This window comes from Exophiala aquamarina (assembly GCF_000709125.1).
Source record: "Exophiala aquamarina CBS 119918 chromosome Unknown aczIA-supercont1.1, whole genome shotgun sequence".
Lineage (NCBI taxonomy): Eukaryota > Fungi > Ascomycota > Eurotiomycetes > Chaetothyriales > Herpotrichiellaceae > Exophiala > Exophiala aquamarina.
This window is the reverse complement of record NW_013550587.1, coordinates 317,454-344,507: the sequence shown is the minus strand read 5'-3', so window position 1 is coordinate 344,507 and position 27,054 is coordinate 317,454. Positions and strand designations below refer to the sequence as shown.

Here is a 27,054-nt window from a genome sequence, read left to right as displayed (position 1 = left end):
GCTTTAGCTCTAGAGCAGATATAAAAACCGCGAAGACCTGCCCCCAGGGAAATGAATACTCTCTCGCAGACAAGGCGGGGTCGATTTTCCTTGAATCGCGCATTTGCATACACACGATTGACATGTCAGCCGGCTGGTTTTGCTGTGGTTCATGTGAGGCCCGTCCCTGATATCATTGCTTCCATTACCTGAGCTTGACTTGATTGAACATTGAGGTTGCCAACACTGTCTTGCTCGAAGACATTCATATCAATATTAGCCCCGTCGTCTCATCTCGGGGATCTCCGGTCGCTCTTCTGTCGTAAGTCATCTTCGTAGATCACTGCCGGCCTTGGAAGGGATCTTGTGGTTGAGGCATCCTTCGGCCGAGCAAGGAACTCCATCAGTCATCACTAAGTTGCACGTATTTGGAGCCTCCAATCGGCGTCGACTCATTCCCTAGCTGCGTTTTGATTCAACACGAGGGCTGACTGTTAAATCAGGCCTGAATAATGTCGCCTCTGGACAAACATCACGTGTCAAGCGCGCAGGCGCTGCACCAGTTCCTTTATGACGACAAGAACATTGTCGATCGGCCTTACCGAAGTCTAGCAGGTCGCACCTTGCGTCAAGGGACAACACAGACACAGACAACCCATGGCCAACCAGGTGCCCCGGCGCCCAAGACTGGATCCAGGAACATCGCTTCCGCTCGTCGACTCGAAAGAGAGATGGATAAGTTGACAGATCAAGAACTGCTCCGTGATGCTCAAAAGGAGCAATCAAGCAGGACAATACCAGTGTTTGTTGTGATGATCGATGTTGATACCATCCAGATCGTGACTTGTGGCCACTTGCCTTGGACAAATATGTCAAATGATCCCTCCATAAAAAAACAAGGACACTGTTGGCGGCACACCAGCGTGTGGTAAGAGAATTTCTTTGAGAGTATTGGCACGGGGTGCTCAAGGGGGGTTTCCACTATGCCCAAGGCGTTGATAAGCTATGCTTCAGGTTGAATCATGAAGTGGTAGAGAAGAAGAGCGTGGTTTCACTTTATTGATTCACTGAAGCGAAGAGTCCAAGGGGTCTCAGCCTTGTCCCTCCACAAGGCCGGCACTCGACGATGGCAACGCCCTTGCATTGCAAATGAGATGCTTGGACTAGTCAAAAAGATCCTTACCTTTATTTAGAAGATAGATACGTTGCGTAAATCAATTAAGGTTATCATCGATGAACATGTGGTGGCTCGCCGGGGGAGGCTTTGGGCCGTGCGCTTAATTAGCGCTCGCCTCACGGTGCAGCCTGGAGAATGCGCAAAATCTAGGAAGACCGAACGACATTTCAAGTCGGGATAATTATCGTGTAGGTCGTGGCGCCTTCAGCGTGGAGGATGACTGGGGAGTGATGGACCTGCTGTGAAGAAAGCAAAATTGGGAGTCCACGCTGACTTTGGGGTGATCAAAGGATCAACGGGCGGAAATTCGTTGACCCGACCCTAGCGCTGGACTGCTTATCGCCTATCGCTCGGATCGCCCCGTTAGGACTTAAGGTTAAGATGGGGACCGGGGGGTTGACCTCCACCAAGAGATTCATCCCTGACCTACTCGTAGGCTGTGGAATATCGCCAATTCCGGCTCGGTACATTTCGGTCGGTGTATACGTAGTCAGCAATGCTGGTGGTATGGCCAACAAGAGTTGCCAGGGGGTCGAATAATGGATCCTGCACGAAATGAACTACCGCTCTGAACTTGGAGTCTGTGACTAAACCAGGAAGGACGGCTGAGAAAATGATTAAGACGGATCATTCCGAAGACGTATAACGCATTCTTGGCTCGGATATGTCTCTGCAGCCATTTCAAGCATGATCTATTGATCTGTCAAGAAGCATGTCAGAGAAGAATGGCGCTGCTTCTCTGCACGGCGGAAGATGAGATCGTTACTCGGTCTCAGTCTTCGTTGGTGACATTGAGACTAGGATACTCCGTACGGAGTACACCTGCATGCGTTTCACTAGCCATAGTTTAAACTCGCTGTTTAATGAGAGTCTTGCAGATTCGGTTGCAGCTGTCACAAGGGCAAGGGAGTTAGCCTAACATTTCCGCAGTCGATATGCCAGAATCAGCCATTGTCGATCACAACCGCATTCGTTGACAATGTTCCAGCAGCAGATGCTTCCTGTCTTATGCTAGAAGAGAAGTACTCAGGTGGAGGTCTCAGAGCACTTTTTCGGGCGAACGACTCCCAAACACTGGCCCCGAGACTCGTAATTCCATAATAAAATCCCCCTGTCGACAACATTGCTACTGTCATTTGATTCATCAAAGGGTCTAATGTAAACTGGCTGTTTAAGCAAGTCAGACATAGCCTTTGGGATGCGTTGAGACGTTCCGTCGTCGGGAATTTAGGCACTCTCCATGATCCCGGGAACGCAGTGGTCATGTCTGAAAAATATATTTGCTTCTTCCTATGCCTGCTGGGGGCTGAGAAGCGGGGTGTATTTTCGAAAACGCTAGTTGTTGTCCTTGTGGCCGACAAGTTGATGAAGGTGAAACGTCCGGACCAGATGACGTGCTCCTTAATTCAAGAATTGCGCCTGGACGGCGGGGAAAGCACGGACGTGAGACTAGCCGCTCGACCCCATCTCCACATGTCGACTAGCCCCTACTGCTAGCTAGAGGCTTCTAGGTGTTGTAGTCATTTTCCGTTTGATGTCGGAGATAGACTTTAGACAACACGACTGCTGTGGGAAAGGGTGAATAGGCCAGGCTGTGGGCTTACGTGTCGATCCTCTCCGTCTTTGTACCTTGGCAGGTTGCTGACTGACAGCGGAACTTTCGTAAAGATGTGACGGACCAGAGGAGACGTTGCTGTAGATGCCTATAATTAGAATTGGGTACACGCTCTGGTGGCAGCAACAGCAGAAGCGGGATGTGAGTGTCAAGTTTCGCTGTCAAATGTCAGCTCTCCATAGGGAAGCGTCTCCATGGAGTCCACGCCATCCGCCTGCAATTGGCCCTCTCATCTATGGAGAATATATGTGCCTTGGACATGCAAGTGATAAAGAGGACGCATACTTGACAGGTCATGAGTCTTGGATTTTGTCTTTGCTTGGGCGGGAGGCTCGGGCAGATGATCCGCCCAATTCAATTGCTTTGCTATCTCCAAGCTCCTTGTGTAGTCTGTGCGTCCTAGTGCGTCCGGGGTGCTCAAATCGACCCAGTATAAGTAGCGGATGGTAGTACCCAGCCCGTATTGCCTGCGTGTCAATGCTCTCGATGTTACCGCTCTCTGTAGGGAGACCAACAAAGTGAGAAAGACAAGTATCCGCCGAAGTAGGTTATGCAGCCTTGGTGCTGCCACAGCAACGAACTTCCAAGTCAGGAATTCGGGCGCTTCCCTGCGATTCAAGAGCAAACATATCAGGAAACCGTAAGCAGGACCCTGCTACGTCGCGAGTTCTGCATCCTGAGAGTGCTGCCCAAAATAGGAAGACTGACCCTCTACAGGCCAAAGTAAAATTGTCTCTGGTTTGTCATGACAAGGAAATGAGGCCATTATTCGTCCTTGTGCCAGGACCATTTCTTCGCCAAGAGTAAACCACCAGACATCGGAATGTTCCCACTGAGCACGGGCATGGGCATCGAAGCTTGCGAATACTTGGAACTCCAGTGGGTCTAGCTGAAACCAGATAAAGATTTCACCAGTCTGGTGGTCAGGATTGAAGCTTACCCAAGTCAAAGACGGCTGTACCGAAGAGCACCTCAACAGCCCACCAGACGTGCTGGAAACCCCAATTGTGCCCGCCTCGGCGAAGCTGCCGTGGGACTAGGGCATGATGAAGTACTTGATTTAAACATTCGTCCCTCCCTGGCCGGCATTCTCTTCAAAACGCAGATTCTAGCTCGGGAGCCACGCAGGCTTATTGTGCGATATCTTGTATGAATCACTAGCAATCCATTTTCGTGTCCATTCATCAAATTGTACCGTAAGTGGCCTCCATACTTGTCAGTCACCCTCGAGGTATTCAGCCCTTTGAGCGACATTGAGCCATCGATTCCAGGTTTGGTATTCACTGTCCGAGCTTGTATGTGATCCGGTCTGAAGTTTCAGTACATCGAAACTGATGGTCATCCTTGAAGTTTACCGATCCACGCTGGCATCACCAGAAATGACGGAGAGGTTCCGCAACAACGTCGAAACGAACCGCCACCTTCATGATGTTTGCCAAGTGGTCGACCGACTCCTCTCTCCGGAGACTCGAGCTCTTCGACGTCGGATCAACGGCGGGCCCACAGGCGACAATGCACTGCAAAATAAAAGCCCCCTCAAGGAAGAGAGGGCAAAAGCAAGGGAGGAAAGAAGAGCCCAAGCAGCTACCCAGAGACTAGAGAGGCTGATGGAGGCCATCACAGACCCGGAGCTTCTGCGAAGGGCAAGACTTGACCAGAAAGGTACTGCACCCCAGTCAAACCACATGTGCCAGCCTGTGTCCATGAGACTGACAAGAAGCAGAGTTAGCAGCTGGCAGTTGAGCTATCTTTGATCTGCCCACGAGAGGCGAGCTCGTGCTCGAGACAGCTTGGGGACTCAATGAAATAGATGAGACATGATCTGCTTGGTACAATTTCCGACGGTAGATCAAAGGGTAATTTCTGGGGTGACAAGGCTGAGATAAGAAGGGGCCATTCGCGGGTACCATCTAGTTATTGTCATCTCCACAGAACACCACGAGCTAAAAGCCGAAGATTGCTCTGTAAATCGTGGCAGCCGTAGTATTAGCCATGGAATATCTATCGGAGAGGACGATTATGCTGCAGGCGGTGTTGAGATGGCGTTGAAGGCACAGTGGATTCCATATTGATAACGCCAGATCTGCCCGGGCAGACCGGCCCATGAATCCCCGGCTCACAGACTCAACCGTTGAAGCATTCAAACAATTGCCTAGCCCAGTCGCCCGTTTCACACCGAAAGACAGAAAAAAGTGTGGCAGCGCAGTAATTGCAAAGGAGAGAGCAATTCATCTTTGTGACTGTGACGCTGACATCAATCGCACTCCACAAGAAATCAATGCCGCAGTACGGATACGGAGTTCAGAGGCAAACGGACGGGCACGCTAAGAGACGGGGACGCTAGTTGATACTGGGAGTGAGGCATTAGCCTCCTTGGGCGCCAATAGACACTCAAGGTTGATATTTGGTCTACACCCCAGTCCCAGATCCAGACTGGTTGCTCGGACAAATTGAAGGCATAGCGGTCCGGTAAGAGTCAACGGGGACAGAGCCTGAAGAGACCTACCGCTTAAGACGGATGTGATAGATAAGATGTGATCTCTCATCGTTCAAGACTTGGGGGTTGAAGCTGACATGGGCGACTTGGACCTGGAGACCAAGCTCCCCTCTGACTAGCTGAGGTCTTAATGTTGTGCCTCGTTGGGCTATGCATATCTGTTTCACGCAGGCATGCACTCGTCACATCTTGACTTGATGTTCAATTTGAGATGCTGGACGGGCACAGAGCAATGATTGGTGGTTTCAGTTCGGGGAAGCTGTTGAAGGGGACGCTTGCGTCAGATGACTGATTGTCGCTTATGCTGGGCCCGGCCCGAGCTCTCTGCGTCATTGGACACCGACCATTCAATCGCTCTTTTCCTGATCAGCATAAATTGCAAGGGTTGTTACTCCGTGCCCAAAGACAGGAGGAGACCTGCAAAAGAATACACCCTAGCTGAGGACGAGAGGTGCGAGGAGATCATGGGCGCGTACACGGTACGATGCGCTGGGCGTAATAGGCAAAAGGACTGGCTTAGCCATCGGAAGTATCCGGTTCTGGCGGCAGTAACCCCCACGCCAAGCTTTAGCAACATCCCCGGATTAACCGGATTAACCGGATTAACAATTTTGCGGGGTTGAGATCTGATGTTCTTCAAAGTCCGGAGATCCGTGAACGTCAGAATGGGCTCACCAACAGAGTGGCAGACTGATGACTGCCGTGGTGGGCTGGAGATATCCAGCAAGTAGCGAGACCCGGTGGAACGTCTACCTGTGCGAACGCTCCTATTACGGCATCGCCCATATCGTGATACAAGTCATCCGAAATTAGTATTTTGATGAGCATTGGTACCTTGCCGCGCCGGGGATCGCTTGAATTCTCCCGGTGGACGAATTTATTGGTGCCCAATATTAACTTGGGATTGTTTAGCAAATCATTTTGCGGGACCTGTACCCTTGGTGAGAGAGTAGCGAGCACCTTCGGGACCTCTGGCGAACCAAAGACTCTCCTGTTCCGTCCAAGGCGTCATCTGGGTGACAAGGCTGCTCATACCTATTCCGTACAGTACCCTGGTATTGGAACCCCTGTCTTCAAAACAAGGCTTCACGACCTGCTAGCGTGGGGGCTTGCTCAAAGAGAAGAAGCCGGAGTAACTCTCAAAGTGCTGCGTATTCGATATGTGTGGACGGCGTTGCTTCCCGCAATGCATAGGAGATCCCAGTTAAACATGTAGGCAGCTCTAATACGAGTAAGAACTGAACCTGTGTAGTCTGGGTCTGTGGTTTGACATGCAGGTATGTAGAAGCATAAATACGTCTTGATAGCCTGGGGTATGCTCCAATCTAGAAGTTGCTCCTCCAAACACTTTCAATGACACCAATCGCGCAAGGCTGGACTTGCTCACCACCCGCATCTGATAATAGTGACACGCGCCTGGCTGATCATGGCTGATCCTAGAAAGTACGTACAGAGCACCAATTGCTTTGATGTGGTTGCTGATCGTTTCCAGAATCGATAGGATCCTTCGAGAGAAGTTTCACCCCAAAAAAGAGAGTGGGATGCTCAACACCTTCCTCTACGACGGACAGAGTGTGATGGACCTCATCCATTTGGCACGCGGGCACGAGATCAGGTCTCTCGCCCTTGAAGGATGGAATAAGGTTAAACCCAAGGATTTGGGGCGCCTGAAGAAAGACCCGGACATGACCATGGACCTCGAGAAGTACATGGACCGACTGACAGATGCAAAGAACCTTCATAAAGCACGCGTGCCGTCTGGGGTAGTCGGATGATGTCGGGAAAGGAGAGAGAACCAGGGAAAAGGACGATGCAGGAACCGCTTTGGCGCATCGATCGAGATGCCATCACAAAGTACCGCCAAGCTATATCTGGTCAGGCGATGGTTTTGTGGGGCAGTCGGGAAGGATATCCGTACCAGTTGCTACCAGCCTCTATCTACAGTCATTCCATACATAGGACTATAACGAATGATGAACCAGACATTCTTCTTGGGGTGTCCTGATACACGACGTCCTATGTTTCGCCTTCTATCTACATGGTTCTGAAAAGTCTATCCAACTGTGTCTGAATGGATAAATGAGGTGTCTATGAACGCATAAGCAGCAACCCGTTGTGCTCAGCCCGTGAGCAAGTCAGTCACCTCGTTTCCAGAAGTCAAGGATGCTCATTGCTATCTGGTCCCCTTTGGTGACAGGCGCCTCGTGGCCGGCATCGTAAGTGGCAAACTCGACGTTGCCGTAGAAAACGTCGGCCGCATCTTCTTCAAGCTCTTCTCTGACGATGATCGGATCATGTTCACCAAGAACAATAAGGACTTTCTTGTGAGTCCCATTTTCTTGATTAAGTTTGCTCAACCTCCTCCCCACAATGCGCCAGCGGTCGTGCTGTTCCCTGACTGGTCCATATCGAATGCTCGAGATGAATGCTTGGACGAATCCAGGATGATGATCAACTTGGTGAGCCACTGCCTTGACAACAGTAACATGGGGGTACTTCTTCGACAGCACCGCTTGAGAGTTATACTCAATGTTCACTTCAGCTTTGACAGCGTTGGTTGCGTCGACCTTCTTGCCCTTCTCATCAGGGGGCGTCGAGAGTGGGGTCCTCAGTCGGTTCTTGATGATGCGCTGGAGCAATGGCTCCGGAATGACACCTTCCTGGTATATTATGCGGTTCGTCTTGCTGATATGGTGAGGTCGGATGAGACCGGCTGGCGCAAACAAGATTAAGCTATCAACGAGGTCCGGGAAGTAGGACGCGAAAGATGTGACGACTCCTCCACCGAAGGAATATCCAATCATGGAGAATTTCCCAGAGCCGGCACCAGTCCACGACAGCGGGGACGAGGCGAGAGCCAGAAGAATCTGAGTTGTGAAAAGTCTAATGTCGTGCTGGACATCTCCCGGAGTGTCGGAATAGCCACGACCGAACAGGTCAAAGAGGAGAACACGACACCCGCTATCCGCAAGAACGTTTGCGACAGATCCTAGGGCGATCGCAGGCGTGCTGATGCCATGCACAAGTATCACCTTTCGACCGTCCTCGGGTCCAAACTCGTAGACTCTGATCGAGCCATACGGCGTATCCACATCTCTTGCCCCAGGTAAGACGTCTGGCGGATATGGCAGCTCTGACTTCTCGGCATCCGACAGCTTTGGCAGCAGCGTTTTCTGTGGCGACGGGAACACGGCCGCCGTTCTCGGACTCCTGAACAACCCTCTTGCAATTGCTCCCGCCGAGAACAGCCCGACTCCAGCAACTAGGACCAATTTCCAGTCCAGCGGACTTGGTAGAAGATGCGACCGAGTCGCCATCACCGACCGCTTCGAATTAGAAGTGTTGGAATGAAACAGGGAACTCGAGCTTCGAATTTACGATCTTGATGGGTGGATAAGAGGTCCGCTCACTCATAAACGGGTGGAATTAGTCATGTCTCAAGCCTCGGCTCGGATGATTATTGCTACATACAGTACATGTTGATGAAAATGGCGCTATGATTCGCCCAGACGAATTCCTCTTATCTAGGCGACGTGCTCCATACGCGTACGGCCTTCATAAAGGACGCGACTTTGGATCTCCTCTCTTGGTATTAAGGTATTGTCTACGTTTATGTATTCTGCTGACAGTGAAGACAGGCCGTACCAAGTAATTTCGTCATTCCCAACCTTTACAAAGCCTTTACACGGGTAAATACTGTACAAAATAGTCCTGCCGTGTTGTCTGTGTACCCACCTGTCCTGTTCATAACGAAAATTCTAGGGCTTTTCCACCAGACTTGTCCTTTCCCCGGTTCCTCTTCCGTTTCTTCCTTTTTAAAGTCTTCTCATCGTCCTCGCTACTGTCAGCTGCATCGGAATCTTCGCTGTCATCGTCCGAGGAAAGGTCATGCTTTGCTCCTCCGCCTCGACCTCCGCCTGGGAGCCCCTTCGCTTCTGTCCATACCTTCACGACATTCCCACCGGCACTGATCATGCGTCCCCCGACGTCGAACCCCAGTCCAATAGCCCCGTCAATCTCGTCGTGCTTCAGGTCCATCTCCATCATGATCCCGTTCCGCCCGATTCTGGCGAAACGAACTCTGCCGTCGTCTAAGCCCGCTGCAACCAGCTTTTCGTTGAGCTTCAAGTTTCCATGTCCTGCTCCTGGAGGAAGTTCGACCAAGCTCTCAATGCCGGTCCCGTCTCGATCGACCACGATTCTTTCATCCAGATCTCCCCACACCCCTCTTTCCCACAAGCTGATAACGCCATCACCCTGACCGACAACCACCTTTTCGCCAACACTGGTTCCACCCTTTTTGAGACCGCGTACGAGTGCAACGCTGGTCAGCTCAACCTCTTGATCTTCGCTTATGGCAATTGTACCCTTTCGTAGATCAGTGACGGCCAGCGTTGTACCGCCCACGCTAATCCACTGCTTTGAGAACCCGCTTGTACTTGTGCCACTGGCAGGCAGAGGGATCAATGCATTAACGTGTTCCCTCCCGTGTGGTGCCCATACTTGGCTTGCTTTTGAGACCATGTCTCTTCCACCTTGTCTTAGATCTTGTAAGAACAACTTTCCCGAGTCTGTCGCCAATAGCAGTGTCTGCGGAGAAAGGGCATGCATGACAGTTGGGCCATCGTCGTCGTCTGCATCTGCACTTTGTCGTATTGCGATCTTGCTCACTACTCTCCCGGTTTCGGTGAGGAAAGCTTTGACTAGGCCGTCGGAGCCGGCCGAGTAGCATATTTCACCGTCATGATTGAATGCCAGAGTTCGACAGGACCCCTTGTGCCTTCTCGTTTTCCAAAAGGTATCAATCGAACCTCGACCGCTTTCCGAAAGACTTGTCGTAGAGGATCTTCGCAAGGAAGAGCTTAGGTGGCCGAATCCATTTGCATTTGTAGCATCGGCGATCTTGATGGGAGAGGCAGAGCCATCGTCGGAGTCACCGTCGAGAGAATCTGTGTCGGTAGGAAGTTTGTACGCATGGACATGGCCCGAAGACAAGCCGATGAGGAAGAGAGGTTCAGAAGGATGAATCACCTGAGCAAAGACATCCGATTGGAGAGGAACGGTGCAAATGGTGTCAAACATAACTGCATCTGAGGGTGTACAAGCGCGTCAATTCATGACTGTGTCAATTGTCCCTACAGGCATATGCGGGATTGATTTGGTGACCGGGAAAACGTCCGATGAAAAAGCTCATCTACAAAATTGGAGATGGTTGGCGTGCCTTTTTTGGCGATGGTTCCTCGTGAGCGGCGTGCTGTATGCCTGGGGAGCCGCCTGGGGAGCCAGCCACCTGGGGCAGCACCCACCAGATCTGCCAAGTCTCTTCCTAGCTCTCTTCTGCGGCGTTGCATGCCTAAACCTCACCTAAACCGGCGCCTGTAGAAGAAGTTAGTGGGCTAGTCAACCACCTAAGTCCGCCACGTGAGGGGCCAAGGCCAGCCCGGATGGCTAAAACTCTGCGGTGCAGCAGGCTGATACAGGGCTCGCCGCTCGTTGTACTCCGTATGAAGGCCACATTAGGCATCCGTTGAGTTGACTCGGGGAAAAGCCCCCGGGCCCCTTACAGGCTGCGGCCTCCTGGCGAAGATAGCCAAAGCTTAGCTGAAGCCAATCCACAATCACGCCTATCACGCATCAGAAGGCGTTTAGAGAAAGTGACATTGGACGAGCTGCGCCGTATTCAGTCTCCGTCCTTGGTAATATAATTTGGTCGTGGTGTTAACAGTCTGTTCTCAGACATGATTCTTCTCGCGAACTCCATAATTAAACAGGCACCCTGTACTCCGTACTCCCCCAGCAAGCAAGGCAATTGAAGATCGCTAACTAGGCCCTGTCCCGTTCGTCTCTAGTTACAGGGGATGTGCTTCGGGCTAGGAGTTCGAGGCATTTCTATTAATTACGTGCATTCTTCCTGCCTGAATCGTCTCAGGCCTCCAAGCCATTCGTGGCCCAAGTCTGTCTCATTAATATTGAGGTTATTGATTTTTTCACCCTTGGTCAAGGTCTCTTACCATCTTATCGCTGAGGCTGCATTGAGTCATGGATTCAGACGAGATCTCCAACGCGAGCACGGAGGCTGAGATTGTTGCGGATGAGACAACGGCACTGTTGGCTGGGTCAACAAAGCTTCCAGTCGCGTCAGATGTTGATATCAACGAAAATGGATCGGCGTTGCCTACGGCATCGGACGACGATGATAAGCCTTTACCCAAAGGCCAGATCTTCTTCCTATGTCTTGCCAGGGTCGTTGAGCCCATCGCTTTCTTCTGCATTTTCCCCTTCATCAACAAGATGATCTGGGATACGGGCGAAGTGGCCAAGACGGACGTGGGATTCTATAGCGGTCTGATAGTACGTTGATCAGTCTCGGAACTCGTTGAAATGTTTCCTCATCTGTTCATTCCATCAGACCCTGACCGTTTTTCATCTAGGAATCCATGTTCTCCTTGACTCAGATGCTCTTGATGATCCCCTGGGGCTGGGCAGCCGACCATTTCGGGAGGCGTCCCGTCCTCGTCTTCTCCCTTGGAGGAGTCACGATCGGCACAGCCTTGTTCGGGCTGAGCCAATCCATATGGCAGATGATCGTCCTGAGGTGTTTCTCTGGCGTGTTTGCCGGTACTATTGTGTAAGTCCCCTAGTCTTGCTCCTGCAGTACCCAAAATTATAAATTCCTCGCCCGTTTCCCAGGAACAACACTGACGAGTTTTCAGAACAATCCGTACAATGCTCTCAGAGAACTCAACCCCCAAGACCCAGGCCCGAGCCTTTAGTTTGTTTGCATTCACAGGAAACCTGGGCATCTTCATCGGGCCAGTCGTGGGAGGCGCGCTGGCCGACCCGGCGAATCAATATCCTAAGCTCCTCGGCCATACCAAGCTGTTTGAAAAGTTCCCCTACGCACTGCCCACATTTGCAACAGGATCGCTGGGTCTTATTGTCACGGTTGTTTGTGCAGTCTTCGTCAAAGAGGTTCGTGCACCCTCCAATATCCTTCCAACCAATTCTAACCCACAAGCAACAGACCCTCGTCAAAACGCACAAATCTTCCTCCGCGACGTCAAAAGAACACATGTCCATCATGCGCTTACTCGGTGCCCCTAACGTCGGCATCACACTCTACATCTACGGACATGTCATGGTCCTCGCATTCGCATTCACAGCAATCCTGCCCGTCTTCTACTTCACCCCCGTCTCACTGGGCGGCTTCGGGTTCTCCCCCGTTCAAATCTCGCTGTTCATGGCCATCGGCGGCCTCTCACAGTCCCTGTGGCTGCTGGTGGTGTTCCCCTGGCTCCAGGTCCGCATCGGCACGGCCGGCGTGATGAAGGTCTGCGGCACGGTGTATCCCATTTTCTTCACATTCCTGCCGCTCTGCAACATCTTCCTGCGCCTCGGCTGGACGACGTTGTTCTGGTCTCTCGGGCCTGTCCTCCTCGCGCTGGGCAGTGGCGTCGCCATGTCGTTCACGGCGATACAGCTGGTCGTCAACGACGTCTCGCCCAGTCCCGCCGTGCTCGGAACTCTCAACGCTGTCGCCTTGACGTTGGTCAGCGGCCTACGCGCTTTCTCGCCTGCCCTGTTTGCCAGTCTCTTTGCCATGAGTGTCAGGTCGGGTGTGTTCTACGGCCATTTGATCTGGGTACTAATGGTGCTACTCGCTGCCGGCTTCGCGGTGGTCAGTTTTTGGACCCCCGAACCAAACAAGCAGGACAAAGTGTTCCACAGTGAGGAGCAGCATTGATTTTGAATCTCTTTGCAGGAACAGAATCGGCGCTATTTTCTGGGACTCGCTGGTAGAAGACTACCTAGTTGTCTACCGGATACCTAGTGGTTCAAACGATGAGGATCACATGACCAGGTCGTCCCCCAAGCCAACCCATTTGTTTGAGCCGATACTCAACTCGGACAATGGGAAGTTTCTCTTTTACCTAACTTGGTACGAGGGCTGGTCTATCGCTCTCCAGGCCATCACCCAGGCTTGGGTCAAGTGTCTAAACCCACCACGGCAGCTCTGGCCCGAGACATCTCTCATCCAGCTGTTTATCGGATGGCAAAGTTAGATGTGGAAACTTGAGTATATCATCGAGACCTATCTGAGAACCAACTGGCTCTCTGTCAGTACGAGTGTGGCAGAGATAGACATCAACTAGCGGAACTGTATGAAGTTACCCCGGGATTTGATCAGACAATATTTTATCAATTTTGGCCTAGGTTTGGAATGAAATCAAACGAAAATGCAAGGCAGTAAGTAGTCTTCCCTCTTATAAATCTGCCCTTGCATCCTCACCAGCCCAGGCTCTCCTGATCAGCTCCCTGATAGGTTCCTTCTCGACCTTCCTGGGATTTGGATACTGATTGCTCACGGCGATCTCTGCGGCTTTATCGATGTCTTCTTCTTTCATCCCATAATCTTTCAGTGCTCTCTTCACCTTCAGCTTCCCCAGCAATATGTTCAGACCTTTGGTCGCATCCCCGTCACTTTCAGGTAGGGCAGAGGCCAACTTCGCCATTGCATCAGGGATGGCAGGGGCGTTGTATGATAGTGCATGAGGTAGGACAATAGTATGTGTTTCGGCGTGAGGGAGGTTGAAGCTCCCTCCCAGGGTGTGGCAGAGTTTGTGGTGTAAGGCCATAGAGGAACTGCCTAGGCACACCCCACATAACCAGGCTCCGTATTGTGCCTTCTCGCGTGCCGATTGGGAGGAAGGGTTCTGAATGATCTCGGGCAGAGACTCGGCGAGGGATTTTGTGCCCTCGAGTGCAAGGAGAGAGATAATGGGATTCTTGTTTTTTGCATAGAGCGCCTCAACGGCGTGGGCAATCGCGTTGACGCCTGAGGTCGCGCTAAGAGAACTCGGGAGAGTCATGGTCAAATCAACGTCGTAGATTACGACTCCTGGAAGGATTTTGGGGTCTGTTCTGGTTGTCTTGCGGCCATCTTGTGTTTCTCCCAGGATAGGTGTCATCTCACTTCCAGCGTATGTAGTGGGAATGCAAATGTGTGGAAGGCCTGTTCTGATAGATATTGCTTTCCCCAGACCAGTAGTTGAGCCTCCACCTATTGAGACGACCACATCTGCGGATTTGGAATGGACAAACGCCAGCGCTTCGTCGGTTATGTGTGAGGGAGTATGCATGGTGGCATTTGAGTAAATGCCGGCGGGCTCGATGGAAGCAGATGTCAGGATTTTGGCTAAATCTTCAACTTGGCTGACTTGCTGCGGTGTCGACAGGAGCAGAGGCGATTTGAGACCCAGACGTCTTATCTCATCTGGAAGGCTGTTTATGCGACCAGGTCCAAAGACGACACGCCCTGGGTTTGCATTGTACTCGAATGGGTCCATGGTGCTAGAAGTGCGAAGGAAGTGGTTTTCAGCTGCGCGAATGCTTGTTCAACTCGGAGGGTTGAGGATGGAAGGCAAAGTCTCGATGTGAATTGGAGTATCAAGAAATAAATCACATGGGGAACAATCTTGAAGAACTGGCGCAGACTGAGAAGCCTCCCATGGTGGTGGGTGGAAGGCACGTACCACCATCGGGAAGGGGTGACCCCAGCCGTCCTGCGTGGGGCAACTCCTCGGATAAGACACCTTGGCTGGTACCTGCCCACCAAGATCACGTCCAAGATAATCCGGATAGACCCCCCTCAGCGGAACAGTAGGGCAGCCGCTGACTAAGACCTGTAGGTGAATTATACATTCAGTCGCTCAGGGTTTGCCATGCATAGAAACAAGTTGCCAGACCCCAGCTGACCGTCAACCCTGCCAATAGCTGTCGAAGATTGTTCGATGCTCTAATACCGTCATTGTAGTCCTTGACAAAGGGCACTTTGGCCTTGTTCTGCCAGAAGCTGGTGAGGTGGTTGTAAGCCAGTGCAAGGCCCAGAGCATTAGCGGTACTGAGGACTAATGACGTCGTGCCGGCTGCCAATGATGCTGCAAGGATAAGACTGGACACCAAAGATGTGAGAGTCTAGTAAGTCCACCGTTATTAACATGTCCGAACACATGCGATGATTTATGAGATGGCAATGGCCGTACTCACCGCGACGGCACCGCTGGTCTGAGTCGTCCTTGTCTTGTGGAGTTGGTGCGCTGCTGTATCCAAGTATTTTGCGGCCTGTTTGGTCTGTTCCTCTCGCTTTTGGAGGTTGAAGATTGCTATTGCGGAAAAAGTGCCCACGTAGGCGCTGGCGATTGCCTGGCCGGCATGGAAAACTGCAAGAAGGAGGAGCATGTTTGATAAAAATCTGCTGATTGTTTGCGGAATGTGGGTATTGTTCTGATGATGGAGTTTTGAATGCTAATATTGATTTCTTGCTGCATCTAATTACGACATGGTCGACGGCCAAAGTCCAAGGAGTTGGACAATGATGGTATTTAAACTACCTGGATATGACGTAGATCTAATTAAGTCCTTGAGAACTCTCGGTCTAAGCCTAAATGAAATTACCAAAAGGGCTTAAGCAGCACGGCGGCAACGCACATAAGTGGTGAGAAATAAGCTTAAATAACTTCCTCGCTTTTAGCGCGTCACTCTAAACTCTGCCCATGAGCTTCCTTGATGATCGGATATTTCGTAATCTTGAACCCTTCCAGAGCTGTCAAGTTTGTCCGGGCGCATGCCAGGCCAATATACTTTGAATCAGGAGTACCAAGCCCGGCGGCATTGGGCGTGGCCAATCGCTAACCGTTTACCAAGTCAAAACGAGTCTCCCAGTGACTTTTCCTTCCCGGATCCGCGCTAAGGCATTGTTGGCCTCGTCTACTGGGATTGTGATTACTGGGATTGGTAGCAACTTGCCCTGCTTCGCGAGCTCAGCGACTTCTCTGAGATGACCCGGGTTACCAGTGTAGTTTGCCATAATCGTTGGAGCCTTGAATATCATGCCGACCAGCGAGAGATTGAGCTCCCCACCCATGATACCGACTTGGACCATCTTGCCTCCTTTGGCGAGAACTTCAAACGCCAGTGCTGCAGTCTGCGTGTTGCTCACAAAGTCTATCGTTCCGAGCACGGGGGCACCGGCAGCATCTTGAATCTCCTTGGCTGCATTCTCACTTGAGCTATCGACAGCGGCGGTGGCACCGGTCTCAACTGCGGTTTTTCGCTTCTCTGCAGAAATATCGGCACTGATGATCCGCCGGTGTCCTAGGGCGCGCAGAGTGGCAATTGCGGCGAGTCCCAATCCTCCCGCCCCTATCAGAAGGATTGGATCGTCAGGATCTAATGGCAGAACTTTTCGGATCGAGCTCAGCACGGTGATTCCAGAGCAGGCAAATGTGCATGCAACCGCAGGGTCCACATCGCCAGGGTCGACGAGGAATTTGGGATGGGGGACAATGACATGGCTTGCGAACCCTCCATTCGAGGCAACACCGAGAGGTCTTCCGGTTGAACACAGATTGTCTTCACCTTGTTCGCATCTGCGACATTTACCGCACCCTATCCAAGGGTAGACGATTCGTCGTGAGCCGAGTGGGATGTCTCGCGCCTCGGGTCCAGCTTTCTCAACGTTCCCTAAGATTTCATGTCCCAGAGCTCTTGGGAGCTTAACCCCACGGTCACTAATCAAGAGCCTTTTACCGAACCCCAGGTCGTAGTATCCTTCCCAAAAATGCAAATCCGAATGGCACACACCACAGTGGGTTACTTTTACCAAGACTTCTGTCCCTGTGGGTTCTGGAATAGGACCCTTCAACTTTTCCAGCGGTTGCTCGTATCCCACGACGGACCAGGATTCCATTTTGTATTTTCGAGGACGGTGCCTGGATATTCCTACTGGTGCTAGTATGCTCCTGAACTTTGCAGGATTTTGAACCTCCTTCTGCGATATTTATGCGGTTGAATGTAGTTGATCGACTTCGCTGGGCAGAAGGCTGCTTCCCCGCATAGGCGAAAGGGGCCGAGGTGTGGTGCCAACAATGCTATCAGCGAGGCTATCAGGGGCACTTGTACATGGATGCTAGAAAATTGATTCGGACCGCATGCAATGAGTGCTTCTCTGTTCTCGACGTAGACACTGCCCGAGTGTGGACGTTCTAGGAACGTCCTTCGGCTCACGTCACGCAGGAGGATCAAAGTTCAAACCTCGTTCTTGGAGAAGTATCCTGGCCAAAGAGTGACATCGCTTATTGAATTGCCGGCACTTAGTATACAGTTCACTTTACATAGCTGTCCACACGTTTGGCGTACATTCGAGTAATGCTGACATTCAATTGCACTGCCTGCCTACTCAACATCACATGACTCCCATTGCGTGACGTTGAACATCCACTGGTTTATGTTTTTGTTGGCCAGTGCTTTTAACAGTGTTCGCCAGTGATAAAGACAGTGAGAGTACCAAAGACAAAAAGAAATATATTGTGTACTGGTTATTAATCGTATAAATTTGAGATTTATTGCAATCACAGCGGATGGTAGTGCGCCACATCTCTAGAATGAATTAAGTAAGCACTCTGAGCCGTGTCTCATGCCGCTGGGGTGGCCTGGGCTATGTTCTCAGTCTGCTTCAAACGATAGTTCGTTGCGGTATGCCAATTGCGCCATTCTCCAGCATGAACCGGTTCGTATAATTTCTTTTCGCCTTCGCTGAGGGTGATGGGATCAATCATGGTCTCTGGATCAGGGTGCACGAAGAATGGAATGCTGTACCGTGCCGGCAACTTCCCACCGGAATACTTTTCGACCGAAGGGCCCACGACCCGGTGCCTTGTCGACTTGACCCTCCCATTGGTATAACGGTGTAGCAGATCCGCGATATTGACCAGTATGGTTCCCGGGATGGGAGGTGCCGGTACAAATTTGTCCTCGTGCCATGGATCGATCTCCAATCCGCCAACCTGGTCCTGAAACAACAGAGTGCAAAGGCCAAAATCCGTATGTGCCATGATCCGCGCATGCCCAAGTTCTTCGATGACCTGGCGGTCTAACTCTGGATAATGGATAAGACGGAGTTGTGGGTCCGCACGCTTAGTGATGGGCTCAAAGAAATCATCACCCAGGCCCATCACCATGGCAAGGCACTTGAGAACATTCATCGCTAGTTTGAGGCATTGATTGTAGAAGTCGTCGAGCGTGGACTTGAAGTTAGGAAGTTCGGACTGCTGTGGGCATAGCTTATTGCTAAAGCGTCGATGCTCATAGCACTCCTTGTGGTCATTAATCCCTTCCGCGCCGTCGGCCGTATATCCTTGATTGACGTGGACTTCGGCAAGTTTATATTTGAGCTTGTCTTCTAGAGGCAGAGAAAAGAAAGCTTTGCTCTGAACCTTCAGGTTAGTTTTGCCAACGAAATGATAGCGGCACGCATAGAGGACTCAGCAGACTCACCAGCTCGAAGATTTCGTCTACTCTCGTTTGCGGGATCCCATGGTCCTTGAGGTAGATGAAGCCTACCGTCGAGAAGGCGTCGTAAACCTTCTTTGCTACCTCTTTTTGGTCAATTCGGTCTCCTATGAGGAACTTCTCGAATGACACGACAGGAATTGGCGTTGCCATGTTGTATTTCCTTGCACAAGCCTCTTGCTATCAACGAGGTTAGTGTAATACCGGATCAGGATCGCTGACTCGCAACAGTGGCTCTCGGTGGCGTTCTTCCACACTCTGAGTCTTGCCTCTCGGCACTTTGCAAGGTTTGGCCTCGGTGGGATTTGATATGCTGACGGCCGCGTGGTACACGAAACGCTCAGAGGGAAACGCCAAAGGCACGTCTCAAACCACAATTTAACTATCAGGAGAACAGTTTTCTCGATTGACTACCTTGCGATTAGGAGACTTTATCTTTCTCTCAAAATCGAGCGGGGTAAGGCGCCGATTGCTGTGGTCAGGCGGTTGTAACAACGACATCCTACCAAAGATTGGCGGTCATCGCCGAAGCTGAACAAGAGGCCCCATGGTCCCAGCTTCTTGACTCTTGAGCGCCGAGGAATCCTTACTTAGTTTTGGATAAGTGCAGTCCTCTCCTTCACCCCGTAAGTACAGAGGACGAGCGATCTATTCAACATGTTTGACGTCTTCAAGCCCGCCAATTACATCTGCTGTACGCGCAGCTATTGGCATTAACTACCAAGAACTGGATGGGGATCAAGAGTTGGGTAAGACAATTCCCCAGGAGAAAGCTACTGAATATGGTTGCTGCCCAAATATGTATCCTGCATAGGCTCGCCTCGTACCATGCCTAACAGATCGATCCATTGCAAATTCTCGTATAGCTGCACATGCTTTGCATGACGAAATCGGCGGGGATCGGAGGAACCATATCACCGATCCCACTCAGACAAAGCCCGAAGCTGAACGTGAACGAAGCCTGCCGACCAAGAAGCCCAGCCATCTCAGCGGCTATTTGACTGGAAAGGCGAAAGAGGGTTTGCAGTGCTCCGTAGGCGTTGTTAGACCTGAACGACTGAACTCCGTGTTGGATGGTTCAGATTATGGAATCATCTAAACGAACAGACTGGTTTCTTACAAGTCAGTCAGCGCCGAAGTTGTTGCGGAGCTTCTGTCAGACTTCAGATATGTAAGGGCACCTGAAGTTGACTCAGAGGGCCTGACACAAAGATGGATGGGAGGCCGAGGCTCCGCTTCAACGGCGAAGGTTGCTTTGGGGGCGGAGTGCGAGCACGGCCGCAACGGGTATGAGGACTTGCCCCGTATCGACTGTCTAGTTTCTTGCCCGAACCCACGAGCTTCAAATCTGTCATCCGGTGCTGCCTGTTGTATTCTGACACATCTGTTTGCGAATCGCCTTGAACAGCAATTTCCAAGAACAGTAGTTATATGAAGACGTCCACGCGGTTTTCGCTTGTCTGAGCATACGGCGCCCGCAGCCTCAGCAACAATGCCATCGACATTGGGTGACAAGGTCACCCTGCTTCCCAAGTTTTCACTTGTGATTGCGAAGACTCTAGTGTCCGTCTTCACCAGTCCCTTCCGCGGCGATGATGGCGCTCCTACTGTCGGAGAACATGTCATGAACACTGCTGTTCGAACAATGATCACAAACTTCACTACTGGCCAGCTGCAGTAAGTGCCTCTGTCTTTCCCCATCTCTTGGCCAAAAGGCAACCGGGTTTATCTCTTTCTTTGCCCGCGCTTGTGTGACGGCCTGACCAACGGGTGCTGATCTGCTGTGCGCTATTAGAATGATCATGCCGCCGTTCGTGAGTACATATGAAAGCTATTGCAAAAAGCAAAAGCTCACGCCCAATATCGTGGACATCCCGAACACCACCAACAAAGGCTTTTGGATTGGCAATCCCGAAACTGCCACATATGTCATGGTATACTATCATGGAGGTGGTTTCGTTTTGCCAGGCCTACCTCCGCATTTAGACATGCTAGTTCTGTTCGTCAAGTGGCTGGGAGGGAATCTCGCCATATTCTGCAACGGCTACACGCTCGCTCCACAGGGACTGTATCCGCTCCAGATCAGTGAGAGTGTTGAGGCCCTGCGATATGTTTTGTCATTACCTGGCCGTGCCCCTGCGACCACACTTTTGGGAGGTGACTCCGCTGGGGGGAATCTTGTGCTAGCAGTTCTAAGCCACATATCTGGACACCCGCATCCCAATTCAAAGGTCGTGAAACCTCTAGAGCTCACCCCGAAAGGCCAGAAGCTACATGGCGCACTGATGATCGCCCCTTGGGTGTCGTCTGATGTGAAACGGTTCAGATCCATGACCGAGTTCGCGGACCGAGATACTGTCAACGGCACATGTGCAAACTACTGGATCGAGACATATAAAGGCGGCGCTTCCGAGAAGGATGACGAATATACTGTGCCGGAGCTCGCACCGGCAGGTTGGTGGTCTGGAACCGAGGATACTGTGGCCTCCACACTTGTTACAGCAGGCGAACAGGAGGTTCTTCGTGATGCGATCTTAAGTTTCACGAGCAAGTTCAAGGAAGGAACCTCGGGCGGGGCCACACTAAAGGTCGTTGTTGGAAAGAAGGAAGTCCACGACGCCCCTCTAGCTCCAAAGCCTGACGCAGAGCTCGACAGGCTTGGTGATGCCTGCCAAGAGGCTGCGATTAAGATGTGGTTGAAAGATCGGTGTGGGCAATAGTACCGAATCTTCCGGACCATGCCTGTGGCTCAACAGGTGGCTCGCACATGCTAGGGCTTACGAGTTGTGTGGATGGCGAGAACTGCCGTGGGAGGGAGTGTGCGGAAATACCGCTACCACAAATATGTTGTCGCGAGATCAACGAATATCAATCAGCATGCTGGCTCATTTCGTAAGTGCTGGTCTAGGACTGCTGCAAAGGGAGAGCTAAACCCTGGATTCGTGTCCACACTTGTACCATGGGACTCTGTCCTCATTCATTGCAGGATCGTAGATACCCGGCCCAACCTCCCAACGATTAGCCTGTAGGTATGCTTCCCATCCGCCACCAGAAAATCAATGTCGCTTGCCACTTCACAGTCCGATCTCTAGGGGAGTTGAATTTTCTCTGCATAGGAAAATGGAAACCTGATGACCGCTACCTCGTGCTTCTTGACAAAGATCAGGCAGTCGTCCCCAACACCACCAAGGACAAACAGTAGCTCACTCGTGGCGTTGCTGTAATTGCTGCTGATCCAGTCGTCGGGAATAAAGAGGTGGCGTGTGTACTCGATGCCGTGGCGACTTCTTGACGGGCTCCTCGAGAAGCTCGGTTTAGGCACATTGGAAGGCAGCCCAAGATCGTAAGAACACACCCAGAGGGTTTTGGAAAGAAATATTAGCTGCTTGCCCTGGTCACGGATGCCAATCACGTGCTCAATCACGTGGCTTATTGGCAGTAGCTGGGCATGAGCTCCTATGCCAGGTGTGCTAGTGGGTTCTGCGAGAGACTCGGCGGCGGCGGAGTTGGCTTGAGCGATGTCCAGGACCCAGCGTTTCCGAAAAGGCGCTTTGTTTGGGGTTGAGGCCGAAGGTGATAATGCTGTGTTGCTCGAGGAAACGGAGCGAAGGAGTATTTTGTGGCTGCCCCCTGATAAACTGGTCGCGCGATCGAAAGTTATAATTCTTTCTTGATGGCCTTGGGTCGATTCCTGTGGGGAGCCGCTGGTCGTCTGGCAGAACGAAATCGGCTTTCGAGATCCGACATCTCCGAGGTCCTGCCAGCTGTAATTTCGAAGCTTTTCTGGCTCCACGAGGGTGAGATATTGACTGGCAACAATTGGGTCACTCGCATCCTTAACAAAAATCCCATCCCCATCAAATGGTTTGATTATCATCTGTGTTAAAGTACACTGATCTGTCAGGTGGCACTCGGCAAACCACAGGCTGACCGTTCTTGTAGTCACCACAACCATGCGTAAACATTCTGTGGTATCTTGGAAGAGCACTTGGAGAACTGGGTCTAGAAAGGAATGCCGCAGAAGCACCGCACTGACCGACCATTCCGCGGTGAGCGCTAAGACTGTAACAGTCGATGTGCCACTGATAGAAGTCAGAACACGATTTTTCGACTTCCACACCAACTTCCCAACCCACAGTTTATCTGGGCCCGTGTAAAGCAAATCTTGCTGCGTGGGGTTAGTTGTACTGCGAATGACGATACTGCCATCTTCGCGGCCACAAAAGAATCGATCTGAGTTTGTGATCGGAAGAACAGCTGTTATCTCCCCAACACCATCTTTGAGACCGGTCCAATCACTTGTAGCGATGGTTGGAGAGAGTGTTGACTCTGAGATACTGTCAGAATCTTCCTTTACGCGGGCCACCAAAGCTGCTGGAGCCCAAAGGTTTGCCTGCCGATCACGAATGTCAACGATGCGCTGGCCGTCGCCGCTGAAGACGAGAGATCGTATATTTTCGATGGAAGAAGTGAAAAGGATGTGCAAAGGTATCAACTGCTCAAAGTCGTAGAGCGTGATGACCCCTTCGACAGTTGCAGCAGCTAGGGTCAGACCATTAGGAGATCCAGCCAAAAGACTGATCGCCCTGCTGTCTCCTCTTTTCTCAATCAGACCAAGGTCACGATCGAAGACTGCGAGAGTGCCATCTCGGTAGGCAGCAGCGAGCAGTGCAACATCAATATTTGCACAGAACGTCATTGCAGTGATTGGCTGTTCGAAAGTACTGTAGTCACCATCGTCACTCATTTCGAGCTCGACTATGCCAATGTCATACCGATCCTCGATATCCGTTATCTGAATCGGGCGTTCTCGCTGCATTGTTGCAAGCATCGCAGCCTGCGCCGAAAACTCAGCATATTGAAGCTCGCGTCGAAAAAGAGGGAGCGCTCCTTCTTTTTCCTCGGATTCAAGATTTAGCCTTCTTTCAACGACTCCTATTTCTATACCTGTGGCAGCGTCTCGCTTGGTCAATCTATGTTGTGACGAGACAGATATGATTGTACGATTGTCTTCAATGAATTCGACTGCCAACAAAGGGTCGCGCACCGCCACTTCCCACATCTGGGCCCCTCCCACTGCCATCCACATCCTGACTCGACGAAAACCAGCAGAGAGTAGCGTCAAACCTGTTTCGTCGTATTTCAGTAGTTTGACAACAGCGCCATGCCGCACAATCGTGGATATCTGCAGCGTATTGTTGTCGTAAATATGTACGGTTCCATTCTTCAAAGCAACCGCGAAATTATGGGGTCCGCTTGCAACTGCTGTGCAGGTAGATCCTTGGTAGAACATGCTACAGAGACGATCATCCCATTTCTCATTGCTGAGACCAGTCACTGAGATCTGTTTCAAACCCTTTCGGGACCGGACGTTGGAGGCAGATAGAACACTTTCCCGAGGGACAAAGGATGGCACTATTTGGTACATGGCGCCTGGAAACTCCAACAGGTGTCTGCCGAACTTTGCCACAAGCCTAACGAGATCCACAGCCAATTGTTGCATCTGTGTTGTCTTCCCAGCTAACTCACCAAGTGGTGGTGTGCTCCGAGCTCGGACTTGGAGCCAATGTCGGAGATTCTGAGACGCCTTGATAAGCGGATTCAGCGAACCAGTCGTTGCAATACCTGCTATCCAGCTCCTACCACATTCATTGAAGAATTCTGCAACTTTGAGGAATACGTCGTGATGATTTGGTGGTGTTCTACGAAGGTGTTCGCTGAAGTAGAGGAGTGCATAGTTATCAAGCCCGGCTTTCTCATGGTACCAGACCTTTAGATGATCTGCATTCCGAATATTGCGCAGGCGCAGCCGTAGGTGCTCGACAAGCAAAGTTGCAATTCTTGTATGGGCGTCCTTGGAGGATGTCACAAAATCGGATTCAATACCCGATGTCATGAGAAATGTCCTGGCAGTCTTGTGAACGGCACGTACCCTTTTGTTGTGATCAATGATGATTAAGTTCCGGGTCTTTTCGCACATCCTGTCGATGAAAGGGTGGAATCTCTCTAGTCCAAGCGCCGCTTGCAGCTCCTCTACAGTCAATGGTGGGTTAGCACAGAGAGCCCAGTTCAGAAATGCTTTCAATGCAGGGATATCCTCTTTTGGAATCTCATTCTTAAGGCCTTCAACTATGCCGGTGTAAAGCCTATCCATGCCTTTTGGAATGCTGTTAATGGCGCTCTCGATCTGCGTGGGGCCGGTTGCTTTCATGATGTCGTCTAATACCAGCTTTACCCATAAGAATGATCCATCCGCGTTGTCCAGAATGGATCTGATGATTGCGCCCCTATCTTCCTCTCTGGGCAAAATCAAATGTCTCATCCGTTGCTCGACGTAGGTACACATGCTGTCAAACGTGTCAGTCTTCGAGAGACGCAACCGCGTGACTTTTTCGACAGGTAATTTTTCCCTATAAATCTCTCCTGGACGTGTCGTCATCAAGACTCTTAGACGGACATCTGGATCGATTCTCAACACCATTTCCAGAATAGTAGCAGCCTGTTGGCATTCGTCGAGGCCATCGATAACCCAGTAATGCTGTTGATCAAGCCGGCGCTTGAATATACCGTTCGTGAAGACTTTTCGCCAAATGGATTTGTCACTATCCTCTGAGATTGTAGTTTTATCCTGATGTAGTGCAAGCACGCTTTGCCGAATGCTTGGACTAAGTAGTGCCATCTGCAATGCCAACGACCTGATAAGATAACTGGAGTTCGATGTCTGGCGGTCTTGAGAATCAAAAAAGAAGTAGCTGCATTCATAGTTCAGGCTTCGCAAGTTGTTGATGACTTGTGCAGCGAGAACCGATTTCCCGGCCCCAGGGTCGGCTTCAACCAAGGTAATGTTAGGTATAAGTGAATCAGCGTTAGCCTCATGGTTTTTTTGGTCTCGCCACGCGCGATAGGGTGCTCCGGAGGTAAACCATGTGCATGATTTGTCCGTGAGACATGACTGGTAGTGATGTTCGAACTCATCTTCAGGTGGCCCGGGAATGTCCAAGAAATCACTTAGTGATTTCAGCATTTTGTTCTGGACGGCTTCATTGCGATGGTTGTAGTCTTTCACAAACTTCTCTGTAGTAGCCAACAGAGCGTTTCGCACTGTTTTGTAGTTTAGTTCGGTGGGCTTGTCATACTTGCACATTCCCCTATGGTCTGCTTCCAACCCATACCATAACTCATTCTTGTGGTTGAGGAGAGCTGAATGTTTTGGGACGACATAATCGAGCTTTGTGAGTACCTTTGATTTCTCCATCTCGAAGAATGAACGTATTTCCACTCTATCTGCGACGCGAGGGAAGTCTTCGTTGAGTGATTCTAGAAGTCGTGATGCTGGCTCAAGGTCTGCCAGACTTTCTGTGCTTTTCAGCATGGGAAGCATATTGATAATGGCTTCAAAGGTCTTGGTGAAATCCGATCCCGCGTGTGGTGTTCCAATAAAATAGAGACTTTGCATACGGGCTGCTAAAGTGTTGAACTTTTCTGCCGTATGTGCTCGGATGAAAGCCTGGCAAAGTCAGATAGCACTTCGAGGATTTTCAAAAAAAAACCTGCCTTCTTGATCACGATCCCACCCATACTGTGTCCGATAAGTACAATGACATTCTGCGTGGATCGGATAGCAGGGTTGTCTAGCAACGTGGTCAGGAGTGACTCTGCGAATTCTGGGATACCAGCAATTGTTGAGGCAACGTTCGACTTGGCTGATTTATAGCCAAAACTATGAATGCGAACGTTCTTGAAGTCCGGGTCTCGTGGTAACCAGCTTCTTGGCCAGAAATGGTCCTCGTGCTTCGTCTTCGACCATGATTTCCGCGAACCGCCTCCCAAACCATGAACAAAGACAAGTTCAAGCAAAGGCTCAGGAGGAGAATTCAATTGGGTAAGACCTAGCGGGCCTGTTTTGATCGCATCATCATCGTCGCCGTCGTCTTTGTTAAGATCTTTCTCATCCCAAGATGATGGGGAGATGTTTGCCAACGAATTCTCGAGTGTTGAAAGATTCGTGCTGGAAGTCCGGGCAAGTGCCTTCTGCAACCGAGACTGGAATCGTCAGCGAGATCGTCTATGTTGGAGTCAATAGTCGCCATCGAGATCCGTACCGGAATGAACTTGGCTTCTTTCGAAGGCATGATCGGTCAGACTTAGCTGGCGACGGAGCCTCTAGCCACAGGGAGATGGTTCATCCCAAGGTGACTGCTGAGAGGTTTTGATGTTCCTACTAGGGCGAGGTGGGCGCGATGGGCGCGATCAAAACGAAGCAGCAAGAGCTTACCCTGGATTGGCCGCCATAATCATAGGGCTAGTAATCCGCAGCATGCCGAGATAACCAACCAGCGCTAACAGTTTACTGTTGAACCTTGGAGCAAACTGGCACAACCCGGTTTGGCGCCAGGAAGGAATTGTGCTGCGGGCGGTTATCTGCAAGAACAACTC

General features: G+C 51.0%; 10 protein-coding genes across 10 annotated transcripts; 3 read left to right on the top strand and 7 right to left on the bottom strand.

The window, feature by feature from the left end:
- Window positions 1-6,694: 6,694 nt before the first annotated feature.
- Window positions 6,695-7,043, top strand: A1O9_00138 (uncharacterized protein; the record flags this gene model as incomplete). The annotated part of the gene is made up of 2 exons (XM_013409302.1): window positions 6,695-6,711; window positions 6,761-7,043. The coding sequence occupies 2 exons, from the start codon at window positions 6,695-6,697 to the stop codon at window positions 7,041-7,043; spliced, it is 300 nt and encodes a 99-aa protein (XP_013264756.1).
- A 360-nt stretch (window positions 7,044-7,403) lies between these two features.
- Window positions 7,404-8,585, bottom strand: A1O9_00137 (uncharacterized protein; the record flags this gene model as incomplete). Its single annotated transcript, XM_013409301.1, has 1 exon — window positions 7,404-8,585. One exon carries the CDS (start codon window positions 8,583-8,585, stop codon window positions 7,404-7,406), a length of 1,182 nt encoding a protein of 393 aa, XP_013264755.1.
- A 427-nt stretch (window positions 8,586-9,012) lies between these two features.
- Window positions 9,013-10,350, bottom strand: A1O9_00136 (uncharacterized protein; the record flags this gene model as incomplete). The annotated part of the gene is made up of 1 exon (XM_013409300.1): window positions 9,013-10,350. One exon carries the CDS (start codon window positions 10,348-10,350, stop codon window positions 9,013-9,015), a length of 1,338 nt encoding a protein of 445 aa, XP_013264754.1.
- Window positions 10,351-11,307: 957 nt separating this feature from the next.
- On the top strand, window positions 11,308-13,012 carry A1O9_00135 (uncharacterized protein; the record flags this gene model as incomplete). Its single annotated transcript, XM_013409299.1, has 4 exons — window positions 11,308-11,619; window positions 11,700-11,896; window positions 11,982-12,240; window positions 12,293-13,012. The coding sequence occupies 4 exons, from the start codon at window positions 11,308-11,310 to the stop codon at window positions 13,010-13,012; spliced, it is 1,488 nt and encodes a 495-aa protein (XP_013264753.1).
- A 520-nt stretch (window positions 13,013-13,532) lies between these two features.
- On the bottom strand, window positions 13,533-14,615 carry A1O9_00134 (uncharacterized protein; the record flags this gene model as incomplete). Its single annotated transcript, XM_013409298.1, has 1 exon — window positions 13,533-14,615. The coding sequence occupies one exon, from the start codon at window positions 14,613-14,615 to the stop codon at window positions 13,533-13,535; it is 1,083 nt and encodes a 360-aa protein (XP_013264752.1).
- Window positions 14,616-14,970: 355 nt separating this feature from the next.
- A1O9_00133 (uncharacterized protein) lies at window positions 14,971-15,507 on the bottom strand (the record flags this gene model as incomplete). Its single annotated transcript, XM_013409297.1, has 2 exons — window positions 14,971-15,243; window positions 15,316-15,507. 2 exons carry the CDS (start codon window positions 15,505-15,507, stop codon window positions 14,971-14,973), a joined length of 465 nt encoding a protein of 154 aa, XP_013264751.1.
- Window positions 15,508-15,964: 457 nt separating this feature from the next.
- On the bottom strand, window positions 15,965-17,017 carry A1O9_00132 (uncharacterized protein; the record flags this gene model as incomplete). The annotated part of the gene is made up of 1 exon (XM_013409296.1): window positions 15,965-17,017. One exon carries the CDS (start codon window positions 17,015-17,017, stop codon window positions 15,965-15,967), a length of 1,053 nt encoding a protein of 350 aa, XP_013264750.1.
- Window positions 17,018-17,741: 724 nt separating this feature from the next.
- On the bottom strand, window positions 17,742-18,771 carry A1O9_00131 (uncharacterized protein; the record flags this gene model as incomplete). Its single annotated transcript, XM_013409295.1, has 2 exons — window positions 17,742-18,536; window positions 18,604-18,771. 2 exons carry the CDS (start codon window positions 18,769-18,771, stop codon window positions 17,742-17,744), a joined length of 963 nt encoding a protein of 320 aa, XP_013264749.1.
- Window positions 18,772-20,110: 1,339 nt separating this feature from the next.
- Window positions 20,111-21,338, top strand: A1O9_00130 (uncharacterized protein; the record flags this gene model as incomplete). The annotated part of the gene is made up of 2 exons (XM_013409294.1): window positions 20,111-20,295; window positions 20,414-21,338. The coding sequence occupies 2 exons, from the start codon at window positions 20,111-20,113 to the stop codon at window positions 21,336-21,338; spliced, it is 1,110 nt and encodes a 369-aa protein (XP_013264748.1).
- A 368-nt stretch (window positions 21,339-21,706) lies between these two features.
- On the bottom strand, window positions 21,707-25,999 carry A1O9_00129 (uncharacterized protein; the record flags this gene model as incomplete). Its single annotated transcript, XM_013409293.1, has 1 exon — window positions 21,707-25,999. The coding sequence occupies one exon, from the start codon at window positions 25,997-25,999 to the stop codon at window positions 21,707-21,709; it is 4,293 nt and encodes a 1,430-aa protein (XP_013264747.1).
- Between the last annotated feature and the right edge of the window lie 1,055 nt (window positions 26,000-27,054).